This window comes from Trichosurus vulpecula, chromosome 2 (assembly GCF_011100635.1).
Source record: "Trichosurus vulpecula isolate mTriVul1 chromosome 2, mTriVul1.pri, whole genome shotgun sequence".
Classification (NCBI taxonomy): domain Eukaryota; kingdom Metazoa; phylum Chordata; class Mammalia; order Diprotodontia; family Phalangeridae; genus Trichosurus; species Trichosurus vulpecula.
Window position 1 is genome coordinate 125,857,359 of NC_050574.1, and position 13,016 is coordinate 125,870,374.

At 39.7% G+C, this 13,016-nt stretch overlaps 1 protein-coding gene across 1 annotated transcript in view; it reads right to left on the reverse strand.

Moving 5' to 3' along the window:
* The window catches only part of LOC118835829 (myelin-oligodendrocyte glycoprotein-like), a 49,948-nt gene that overhangs the window by 20,074 nt on the left and 16,858 nt on the right, over window positions 1–13,016 (reverse strand). Inside the window, exons 2-3 of the mRNA XM_036743111.1 lie at window positions 5,606–5,658; window positions 4,683–4,819 (exon numbers count right to left, since the gene is read on the reverse strand). Of these exons, the coding sequence (XP_036599006.1) occupies window positions 4,683–4,791 (109 nt within the window). The 5' untranslated portion in view covers window positions 4,792–4,819; window positions 5,606–5,658. The remainder of the gene's footprint in view (window positions 1–4,682; window positions 4,820–5,605; window positions 5,659–13,016) is intronic.

The window sequence follows — 13,016 nt, forward strand, 5'->3', positions numbered from 1 at the left end:
AATAGGAACATTGTTGGTCTGGAAATGATCCAGACATTCTGGAGAACAATTTGGAACTAAGCCCAAAGAGCTAAAAAAAATGGGCATACCCTTTGACCACTTCTAGGTCTGTATCCCAAAGAGATCACACAAGTGGGAAAAGAACCCACATGTACAAAAATATTTATAGCAGGTCTTTTTGTGATAGCAACGAATTGGAAATCAAGGGTTGCCCATCAATTGAGGAATGGCTGAACAAGTTGTGGTATATGAATGTAATGGAATACTATTGTGGTATAAAAAATGAGAAGCAGACAGACTTCATAATAACCTGGAAAAACTTACATGAGCTGATGCAGAGTGAGGGGAGCAGAACCAGGAGAACATTATACATGATTACAGACACACAGCATCTGTGATGACTAACTTTGATAGACTTGGCTCTTCTCAGCAATATACAAGGTTCTAAGACAGCTCCAAAAGACTCATGATGCAAAAAGGTATGCACATCCAGAGAAAGAATTATGGAGTCTGAATGCAGATTGAGGCAAACTATTGGCTCTCTCTCTCTCTCTCTCTCTCTCTCTCTCTCTCTCTCTGTCTCTCTCTCTCTTTTATTTTTTGGTTTTGTTTTTTCTTTGACATGGTTCATTCTATTGGTTATAATTCTTTATACCTTGACTATTGTGAAAATAAGTTTAATGGGAAGGTGTATGTACAACCTACATCAGATTACATGCCATCTTGGGGGGAGAGGGGAAAAAGAGGGAGGGAGAGAAAATTTGGAACTCAAAAACTTGTGGAGTTTACAACTGAGTGTTGTAAACTAAAAATTAAAAAAAGTAATGAAAGTTGTACTTTACGAAAAGCCTTTTCTACATCTATTGATACAGTCATATGACTTTTAGCCTTTTATTATTGATAAAATCAATTATGTTAATAGTTTTCCTTATTATATACCATCCTTGAATTCCTGGTATAAATCCAAACTAATATATATTCTTTGTAATATATTGTTGTCGTATTTTAGCTGGTATGTTATTTAGGATTTTTCATTAATGAAATTGGTCCATCATTTTCTTTCTCTACATTTGCTTTTCCTGGTTTAGGTATCATTATAATATTTGTTTCATTAAAGGAGTTTGGTAGTATGCCCTCTTTTCTACTATTCCAAATAATTTATTCAACACTGGAATTAGTTGATCTTTCAATGTTTGATAGAAGCCACCTTTAAATCTGTCTGGTCTTTGTGCTTTATTCTTAGGCAGCTCATTTATGGCTTGTTCAATATCTTTTTCCTAAAATCAGTCTACTTAAATATTCTCTTTCCTTTTCTGCTAATCTAGGCAACTTATATTTTTGTAAATTTCTTCCATTTTACTTAAATTGTTAAATTTGTTGGCACATAATTGGGCAAAACAACACCTTATGATTATTTTTATTTCATCTTTGCTAGCGGTATATTCAACCTTTTCATTTTTAATAACAGTGATTTGGTTTTCTCTCTTTTTTATAACATTTTTTTATAAAAATCAAATTAACCAGCGTTTTTTTCATAAAAGCAACTCCTAATTTTATGGATTAACTCAATGGGTTTTTACACTCAATTTTATTAATCTAACCTTTAATTTTTTAGGATAAAAATTTTAGTGTTTAATTGGGAACTTTCAGTTTGTTCTTTTTCTAGATTTAAATGTCATATCCAGTTCATTAATCTGTTCTTTCTTCATTTTATTGACATAAGTATTTAGGGGTATACAATCTCTTCTGATAACTACTTTTCCTTTTTTTGTTTTGATATGTTGTCTCATTATTGTCATTCACTTAGAAATAAGACCTTTATCAGAGACATTGGATGCAAAAATTGTTTCCCAGCTTTGTACTTTCCTTCTATTCTTAGTTGTATTGTCTTTGCAACCCCTTTTAAATTTAATCGAGATTATCCATTTTGCATTTCAAAATGTTCTCTCTCTTGTTTGGCCATAAATTCTTCCATTCTCTGTTGATCTGACAGGTAAACTATTCCTTGCTTTCATAATTTGCTGATAGTATCACTCTGTATGTCTAGATTTTGTACCCATTTTGACCTTATCTTCATATACAGTGTAAAATGTTGGTCTGTGCTTAGTTTCTGCCACACTATATTCCAGGTTTCCCAACATTTTTTGTCAGATAGTGACTTCCTATCCCAGAAGCTGGAGTCTTTGGGCTTATCAAATGGTAGATTACTGTAGTCATTGACTATGGTGTCTTATGTACCTAACCTATTCCACTGATCCACCACTCTATTTCTTAGCCGCTACCAAGTAGTTTTGATGACTGATGCTTTATAATACAGTTTTAGATCTACAAAGTCCTGTACCAGGAGGGCCTGGGGTGGGCGCTTCCTTGCTCTACCACCATGGCACTCAGGATCTCCTGCTGGTTTTCTGAGGTAGGGCTAGTTGCTGGCTTGCTGGGATGCCTCCTGTCCTGGACTGCATTCCCTTTTTACCCGAGTGAGATGGATCTTTCTTGCAGATCCTCCAAGTTTCCTGGGCTAAAAGATTACTCCACCCCATCTGACCACTGATTCCCTGTTCTAAGATTTTTCCTGGAGTGCTAGTTTCTGTCTTTTTCAGAGGTCAATAAGGGAGAGTGACAGCTATTTACTGCTTACTCCATCATCTTGGCTCCTGGAAGTAGATAGTCTACTAGTTTTATTTCCAAAGATGATGAGGGAAAAGGGAAAAAAAACCTAAATGTTCTAAAATGTTCATGGCAGCTGTCTTTGCGGTGGCAAAGAACTGGAAATTGCAGTTTGGACATCAATTGGGGAATGACTGAACAAGTTGTGGTATATGAATGTGGTGGAATACTACTGTGCCATAAGAAATGATGAGCTCCATGACCTTAGAAAAAAAACATGGATAGACTTGCACAAAATAATGGAGAGGAAAGTGAGCAGAACCGAGATACTGTTGTATAAAGTAACAGCAATATTGGTTTATGAAAACCTTTGGGTGAATAAGTCATTTTGACTACTATAAATATTCAAATAAACTAGAAAGGACATATAAAGGAAGACACTATTTGTATCCAGAGAAAGAACTGATAAATAGAAATATGTATAGAATGATTTTACATAATATATTTTACATAATGTGTATATATTTGTGTCTAATGGTAGCCATCTCTGGGGTAGAGTGGGAGGAGAGAAGGTAAAAAAAAAGGAAAAAAAAAGAAATTCTTATAACATTATTACATATTTAAAAGAAATAGCAAGTTGTATGTATATAATAGATCAGTAATTCCACGTGCAATAATCTTTTTATTATGCAATATTATACTCCATAAATTAAAAATTAAATAAATAAAAGAAACAGGGGTTGGGGATTGCTTCAGAGTGTAAAATTAGCCATCTAATTAAATTAGCCATCTAATGCTCTGGGACTCTCTAGTCTACATTGTCCAGTTGGGAGATGACTTCTAGCCATAAATGATCAACACATTTGCTGGCAGATTTGTCTTACAAAGGCACAAATGTGAGCACTGTGCTTCTATTAACTCTTCTTCTTCTCCCTAGATTCCTTTCAGGGTCAGTCAAAGAAGATCTTGGTTGTAAAATTAGATCTTTGCCTCCTAACCTCCAAACAAGATCTGGAGAGTTATTGAGATTTGGAGGAATAGGAATTAGGGCCCAAAAATGGGTCTGTGGACATAGACTCTTATGCAACTATTTCATAGAAGTTCTGAGGGATTTTCTGTCCCCTAATCAGATAGTTATCTGGAACCAAACATCCCCAGTGAGCATTGTAGCAAGACAATTAAAAAAACAGCTAATCTTAGCTTGTAACATTCTGATGGCTTTTGTTGAATACCTGGCTAAGTATGGGGACTCAGGATCCCTGGTCCCTGAGAACAAGGTTACTTGAAGCTACAAAATTTTTTGGAATTCCCATCACTTCCTTGATTGTGAGCTTATATTCCCCAAATCTATTTTGGGAAGTGCCCAAGAATCTCCACTAGTTTTCCTGTATTATGAATATTTAATATGACCTGTTAGAAGAGCAGAGAGAAATTTAAAGTGCCAAAATTTAGATGCTCAGAGATATTTGAAAGCCCTTCCACATTGTTCTCATAGACCCCTCATATATTGTACAAAATTATCAGACTTTTCCCCCTCTATTCAAGAGGAGAGAAGGAGATGGATGTGAGAGATGTCAGAAAGGTAGACTGGACAGCTCTTGGCCATGGAGGACTAGAGATGGGGAGGCAGGAAAAAAACAGATAAGGCATTGAGATTGGCACCTAGGCTGGAGCCTGGTGCTGTCATGGACACTAATAGAGATGGGTTCCACCTTGGCTGACAAGCATGAATCCCTGTTATGAGAGATCCTTTTATTCATATGTGTCTCCATCTTTTGTGGGCCTGGAACATAATGGACTTGAAGTGGATAAGATCCCCTCCAACTCTACAATCCTATGATTCTGTATTGCCAGTATTGGTGAAGATGCCTAGGAGGGGGGCAATGACCTGGAGATCAGAGACAATTCCTTATCTAAACATTTAACCTCCAGTAATATTAAAACACTAGGTCCTATGAGCGAAGGGGCCTAAATGAGTGTTTCTTGAATTGATGGTTTAATTGAATCGAATCGAATTGAAATATCAGTGGGTCGTGATATGGAGGCCACAGTGGCAGAGACCAAAGTAGACTTACCTGAGCTAGAAACACCAGAAAGGGCAAGGATGAGCTGAATGAGGCACAAACTCAGAGTGGGGCTGTTGTAGGAAGCTGGCTGGTGATTCCACTTCATGGTCCAGATCATGGCTGACAGGAGCCCAAGCAGGGAGAGGCTAAGAACAAGCAAGCATGTTGTCTGTGAAGAGCAGGATAACAGAACCTGAAAATTGTTCCTACTGATCCCTTAACCCAGGAATCAGGAGTGTTGTCTCAGAGTCTGGCAACCACACATTAAAGGGCACAGATACTGGGGTCCAGCCTGTGTCCATCCCACCTCATCTCCCCTCCCTCATACAGGTCTCCCAGGTCAGGCTTATCCCCACACCCCATATTAATTTCATCCTCCACACCTCAGCTCACACTATTCTTTCTAGCCTGTAATGTCCTCCCTGCTCCTTTCTCTTTATTCCAATATTTCACTGTCTGACTCAATGGGCCACCTGCTCACTGAAGTCTTGTTACATCGGCTTCTTGTTCATTGACCTTTTATGTCAGCATTTCACTTCAGAATCTCAGCAGCTCACAAGGATTCAATGATTTCCTCTATGCAGAGGCCTCTCAGCTTCCCTAATCCAGCCCTAACCTCTCTCCTGACCTCTAGTGCCTGTTGGACCCTCTGATCTGGATGTCCTATAGACATTGAACATAGCATGTCCGGAACAGAACTCACTCTCTTTCCCCCTAAACATTCCCAATTTCCTTCCTTCTCTAGTACTGTCAAGGACAGCATCAGGCCCCAACCTCAGTGTCATTCTCAACTCCTTATTCTCTCTTCACTTGACTCCCCATCTCTACCCCTCCATGGCCAAACTCTGTCCAGTCTACCTTTCTAACATCTCTCCTATCCATCTCCTCCTCCCCTCTAATACTTCCGCTATCCTCATGCAGAACTTTCTCACCTGGTTGGTGTGCCTGCCTCCAGGTCTTCTGCTCTCCAGCATTTGACATTCAGCTGTCAAAAAGATCACATACAGTGGCTCCTTATCACATCTAGCATAAATAAAAATCCCTCTAATGTTGAAAGCCCTTCAGAACCCAACCCTCTCCCACCTTTCTAGTCTTCTTATACCTTCTTCCCCACATGTATTCTGCCACCCAGTGCCAATGGCTTCCTTGCTGTTCCTCTAACAATATACTTGACTTCCCAACTTGGAGCATTTTCACTGGCTGTCAGACATACCTAGAATTCTCCCTCTTCATCTCTACATCCTCACTTCCTTGAGATCTCAGTTAAAACCTCACCTTTGCAGGAAGCCTTTCCTCATCAACTTAATTCTGGAATCTTCCATCGTAAAATTATTTCTAATTAATCCTTCATTCATCTTGTTTTGCATAGCGGTTTGTGAGTTCCTTGAGAACAGAGACTCATGGTAACCCCTGTGCTTACCACAGTGCTTGGCATACGGTAGGTGCTTAACGAATGGTTCTTGAGTTGGCTTGCCTTCTACCCTTCCTATCAGTATCACCGAGCAGGGCAGATGTGCTTTGAGGGTATGGATTGCATCTCTTCCTTCTGCTCCTCTACTGAGTGACTGGGCAGAGATCCAAAGTCCTCACATGCCCAGTAAATGCATGATAACTAATTGATGACTGTGGAATACAGGTCCCTTTTCTATGGGCAACATTGTTGGTTAAGGCTTTTCTAGGAATGCTGGGGTAGGGGCTTCTTTAAGTCTCAAACTGAGGCCTTGGTAGCTGGGGGTGCTAGTGGTTTAGGCTTCATTTTGCTCAATCATCTAACGAATATTTGGAAGTTATATATATATGCATAAATATACACATGTGTCTTTATATATATGCATATACATATATATACATTTGTGTGCATTATATATATATACATATATATACACAAAATATACACACACTCAAATTTGTGTCTAATGTTAGCCATCTCGAAATTTGGTGGGGAGGGATCTGGGGGGTGGAAAAAAAAGAAATATGGACGTTAACAACTTGAATAGATCTATAGAATGTGAGATATGTTATATCTCTTGTGATTACTCAAATGAGAATACAATGGGGTTTCCATGTGTCACAGCTAGGAAAGGCATCTTTACAGAAATTAAATTGGGCATAAGATTCTACACTTAAATACAGAAAAATTAAAATTTTAAGTATACACATGGAATAAAAATGACACTTAATGAGTCCTTTGAAAAAAATTCAAACTTTAAAAAAATAAAGTAATTTAATTCCAAAGAACTGTTGGGTCAAACAACAAATCATAAAAAGAATAGAATTTATTCAAAGATAATGACAAGAATGAGACAATAAACTTTTGGGATGCTGCCAAATCAGTCCTTAGAGGAAAATTATAAATTAGAAGGTAGTGGGGTTGTTTTATTAACAGAGAGCTGTGGGGATAAAAACCATGCAACCTACAAAAAGAGAAACCAAAGCAGAGCTCTGAGCCAATGGCACTTTATTAAAGGGTGCATGGTCCCCTCTAATGAAGTGGACCTCAGTTCTTCCTCACAATCTGAGCTGCCCACTCCTTCCTGGGCCCTATTTTTGGAGGGTTTGATACGTAAACACTAAAAAACAGCTATACCAGAAACAGTATAACTTCATATGATTGACATATGATGCATAAAGTCAAATGAGCAAAACAATGTATCAGCAGAGTCACAAATTGGGCAAAGGAAGGAATATCTCCACTGAGTACATGGTCATAACATGGTCATAAGATGGGCACCTGCTTGTGTTGGACAAGAGAGAATGGTTAGGAGGTAAAAAATAATTTGGGGGGACTTTGTATATAGTTGAGTCATGTCTGCCACACTGGGCTTGGTCACCATGACAAGGAGAAACAAAGGTAGAAGTCCTCTAGCCAGGTTCCCATGATTATGCAAGTGATATTACCATCTCTAGTTCACAGCTCTGGGGCCAAATATACAGAATTTATAATCATATCACATTGATTGATACTGATTGGAATAGAATGGTGGGTCTTCAACGAATCAGCTTCCTCAGAGCAAAGCTAATTTACCACTATCAAAAACGAAAAAGAAATTTTATAACAAATGAAGAGAAAAAAAAGAATTTAGTAGAAATTATTTTGCCCAACTATATACCAACAAAATAAACAACAAATCAAGTGGATAAATGCTTAGGTTGAAATGTAAAAAATACAGAATTTCAATTAGTTAATATCAGAAAATTAAATCAAAGAAATTATAAATGAAATCTAGAGAAAATAAAGGAAGTGAAAAAGAAACATGGCATAATTGGCCTTCAGGTAGTATAGGCCAGGACCATCATTCTTACAGTTAAAAATCCTTAAGATACAGAATTCACAGTTTGTGGTTTCACACACAATCCTTCTTTTCCCTCCTGTTCTCCTTTATAGATAAAATGCTCATTTTTGCTTGTATTTTTCAAGTACAAAAGTATAAAACAAATTATTAATATTTAAACATAAATTAAGCAAAGGTAGGAAGCTATATAAGGACCAATTTTGATTCAGTAGAGGGAAAATCTTCCACCAAGCCTATTTCTATGCATCCTTTTCATATTGTTGTAACCTTTGTTCTCAAAGGCCATTCCAGGTCTTACAAGTTCTACCATGTTTGAAAGGTTTATAGTTCAAGACTAGAAACAGTCTGAGATGGTTGCCTGAGGACCAGACTAAGTGCAGAGAAAATTCTCACCAGTGATTTGGCCATTGAGGGATAAATTTTTGGTCAAGGCAATGCAAGAAACCCAGGCAAATGCAAAATATACCTTCTCTCCGTGAAGCCTTCTGCACAGCCTCTGTAAAGTGGCAGAAAAGTAAGCAAAGAGTACTACACGTTCAACAGTTATTGGACTGCTTGTAAAATTTAACTTGACTATCAGTATTCTCACAGTAATACTCTGGTCCAATAGCCAATGTGGGATATACAACAGTAGAAACTGAACCTTGTAAATCTTGAATAAAACCAAAAGAAAGAAAGAAGTTGAAGGTAAAAGGAAAGAGAGATCAGAGGTTCCCACTGAAAAGCAAGCAAAGAACCAGTAGAGTAGATTTTATTTTATTGTGGACCCAAAGGCAATAAGGAACATAATAGCACGAGTTATTTTGTGTGATCGTGCAAACGATTTCTTTCATAGAGAGGTACATCAGCTCCTAGAGTTTTTGGCTCTAGTGTCTAAGCTCCTTTGGAGCACAGACTAGCCAGGCAGTTAATTCTAGCCCACTAATGTTTTATTTTTTATTTCTATGTATTTGTACTTTATTTATTATTATTATTATTTTCTTATGATTCTATTTTCTATTTGATTTCTACTTTTTAACTCACTTCATCCTACTACCAATATTAAAGCAAAGTCTTTGAGGTTCAGGTGTTTAATTTTTCTCTTTAGACCTTTTGCCCTAAAGCGATTACCTAACATGTTGTAGATGCACAACAGAAGGTTATGGATTACCCAAACATCTGTGTCCCAAGGCACTATCTGACTGGGAGGTAGAATTAGGAAGAAGGGAGGGAAGAAGTGAGTATTTTAAGCACCTGCTACATATCAGGCACTGTGTTTATGTGCATTCCAATTAGTATCTCATTTGATCCTTGCAGCTGAACATCATCCTGGAAAGTAAAGCGCTATTATTATTATCACACAGCTAGTCAGTGTCTGAGGACAGACGTGAATTTGGGCAATCCCAACTCCAGGTCCAGCACTCCCTCCACGCAACACATGGCTGCCTCCACGGAAGGAAAACCAAGAAGGAAGGAACCAACCCTCTATTAACCATTATGTGCCAGTTGGGGCAACTAGATGGTAAAGTGGATAGAGTGCTGGGAATGGAGTCAGGAATACTCACCTTGAGTTCAAATCTGGTCTGAGACATTTAATAGCTGTGTGTCACTTAATCATATTTGCCTCAGTTTCCTCATCTGTAAAATGAGCTGGAGAAGGAAATGGCAAACCACTCTAGTTTCTTTGCCAAGAGAACCCCAAATGGGGCCATGAAGAGTTGGACTCCACTGAGGTACAATAACACCATTTCCCCCTAGGATGCAGGGCCTTTTCATGTGCCAATCATTGGCTATTTAAGGAAAGTGAGGCACAGACAGGAGAAAGTAGTTCCCCAAGGTCACACAGCTCATAAGTAGCACAATCAGGACATGATCCCAGGACTCCTGGATCCAAGACTAGGTCTCTGTCCAGTGTGCCAGGGTGCCTCCCAAGCTTCCTCTTACAATTCAATCTGTCTCTTCCAGGGGTGGGGAACCTGTGGCCTTGAGGTCACATGAGGTCTTCTAGGTCCTCAAGTATGGCCCCTTGGCTGAATCCAAACTTCACAGAACAAATCCCCTTAATAAAAGAATTTTTTCTATAAAACTTGGACTCAGTAAAAAGGCCCTCCCCAAGGACCTAGAAGGTCACATGTGGCCTCAAGGGCACAGGTTCCCCACCAGATTAGATGTTATGGTCAGAGGGACTGATTAACAACTGACCCAGCTGTACTTCCCAAGTTTCTGAGACAGAGCTATAGCCCAAAGAAGAGTGATCACCATGAAAATGAACACTAGTCCTTTCCAACAAAAGTGCTCTCCTAGCCCTCCCAGAGGTTAAACAGGCATCTCCTTTTGAGGGCTCTGTGACTCACCTTGGTTTTTGCTGAGTGATAAACAGTCTTTTAGGCTCCTTCTCAGTCAGAGAGGAGGAGAGAATTCATCCCACCAGGAGGAGAAAGGTCTGTTCTCTGGAGTCAGAGGACCTGTGCTCAAATCCTGCCTCTGAGGCTTACTACCTGTGGGACCATTGGAAGTCCCTTTGTCCTCCATGGACCTTCATTTTCACATCTACACATTGAGGGAGCCTGACCTGGTGTCCTCTGGGGTCCCTTTCAGTTACTGATCTCGGCAGTTAAGCAGCTTAGTGCAGAGAGGACTGGGCTTGGAGTCAGGAAGATGGGAGTTCACAGAAAGGGAATAGCTATGTTACTGAGGCTAAATGAACACCTTCCTGCTGCTGTGCTCTGATATGGAAAATCGAAGGAAACACACCTTCATTCTCATGATAGTTTTGTTATCTAAGGACAGCCAGAGAACCAGAGCATGATGCTGCAAATCTGAAGCCTATATAAAGAAATACTAACTCAGTTATTGTAATTACTAGTGCCAATCATTGGTATTGCTATCATTATGCTATCATTATGACTAGGGTTGTTGTGACAATCAAGTGAGATAATAATTGTAAAGCCCTTAGCACAGCATCTGGCACATAGTAGGTGCTACGGGAATGTGAGGGATTCTTATTATCACCATGTAGCAGGTGTCATGGTAAGCACTGGGGGTAAACAGAAAAACCACTGAACAGGCCCTGCCCTCTTCTCATGGGAGGGACAACCTGGAAAGGGCTGCAGATGTCAGATAGAGACAAAGCCAATGGAGGCATCTTGAGGGGAACCAGCAGCAGGTGTGATGTGGGGAAAACCAGGACTGAACTCCTATAGGAGGAGGAAGTGAGCTGAGTCTAGAATGAAGCCAAGGCAGCCAAGAGACAGAGGGAAGGAGGGACAGCATTCCAGGAAGGAGGTCCAGCCAGTGCAAAGTCCCAGAGGTAGGGGAGATGGAGAGCAGTGTCATGTGTGAGAAGAACAAGGCCAGTATAACTGGACCACAATATATATGAAGTGAGTCATATGTTTTTTATTAAAAGGGCCATCCCTTGACTCACTTCTTAAAGTGGTCTATTCCCTGAATGGGACTTGCCTCTCTCAAAGTGAGAACTTGGAAAGACCTTAGCTTAAAAAGGCCAAGGTCTCCCACTGCATCCTGGGCTATCTCCACTTGTCCTGATCTATATCTGGCCACTAGATCCAGATGGCTCTGGAGGAGAAAGTGAGGCTGGTGACTTTGCGCAGCCCTCCCTCACTCAAATCCAATTCACTTGCAAGTTATGTCATCATCTCCCTAATGTCATGGTCCTCTTCAAGAAAGAAGGACAAACCACAATATATATGAAGGAAAGTGAAGTGATAAGTCTGGGCTGGGAGGTTGGGGCCAGGTTTGGAGGGTATAAAAAGATGGCAGCATTTGTATTTGATCCTAGAAGTACCAGGGAGCCACTGAAGTTTCTTGAGCAGGGAGTGACATAGTCACACCTACCCTTCAGGAAAAAACACTTTGGCAGCTGAGTGGAGGATGGATGAGAGGGAGAGACTTGACACGAGACCAGTGAGAGGCCATGGTAGGCCTTCCAGGAGAGGTGAGGAGGGCAGAATGAGGCTTGGGGCTCCTGAGTAGAGGGAGAGGTAGGAAGTGAGAAATGTTGTGGAAGCAGAACCTTCCAGAATTGACAAGAGCCTGCATATGTGGGAGGAGACAGGAAGGAGGTGAGGAGGACACCAGGGTTGTGACCCTCAATGGATGAGAAGAATGGTGGTGTCCTCAACAGTAGGAGGAGAACAATTAAACATGAAATTGGAAATCTTGAAAATCAAAGGGGAGTTTAATAAAACTGAAAGTAATAAAACCATCAAATTAATAGATAAAACTAGGAGTTGGTTTTGTGAAAAAAAAAATAAAATTGATAAACCACTGGTTAATTTGATTTACAAAAAGATAAAGGAAAGAGTCAAATTACCAGCAGTAAATATGAAAGGGTGAATTCCCACCAAGGAAGGGGAAATTAGAACAATAGCTAAAAGCTATTTTGCCCAATTATATGCCAATAAATCTGACAGTCTAAGTGAAATGAATAAGTATTTACAGAAGGATAAACTGAACAGATTAACAGAAGAGGAAATAGAATACTTAAATAATCCCATTTTGGAAAAAGAAATTGGAGAAGCCATCTGTGAACTCCTTAAGAAAAAATCCCCAGGGTCTGATGGATTTAAAAGTGAATTCTACCAAACAGTAGGAGAGGAATTTGGGGAAAGGGTGGGTCTGGAGGGAAAGAGAATGATTTTTTAGTTGAGGAAAATGAGATTCCCAATGTGTGAGAGACAACATGACTGTGAGTGTCAAATGATGCGTAGCCTGTAAACCTAGGCAGAATCACCTGGAGAATAATGATATCAGCTACTATTACTTTCTTTTAAAAAATGTAATCTTTTGGGGGCAGCTAGGTGGCGCAGTGAGCAGAGCACTGGCCCTGGAGTCAGGAGGACCTGAGTTCAAATCTTGCCTCAGACACTTGACACCCTTACTAGCTGTGGGACCTGAGTTCAAAAACGGCCTCAGACACTTGACACACTTAGTAGCTGTGGGACCTTGGGCAAGTCACTTAACCCTAATTGCCTTGCCTTCCCCCCTCAAAAAAATTTCCTCAATTACATATAAAAAGAGTTTTAAAAATTCATTTTAAAAACTTTGA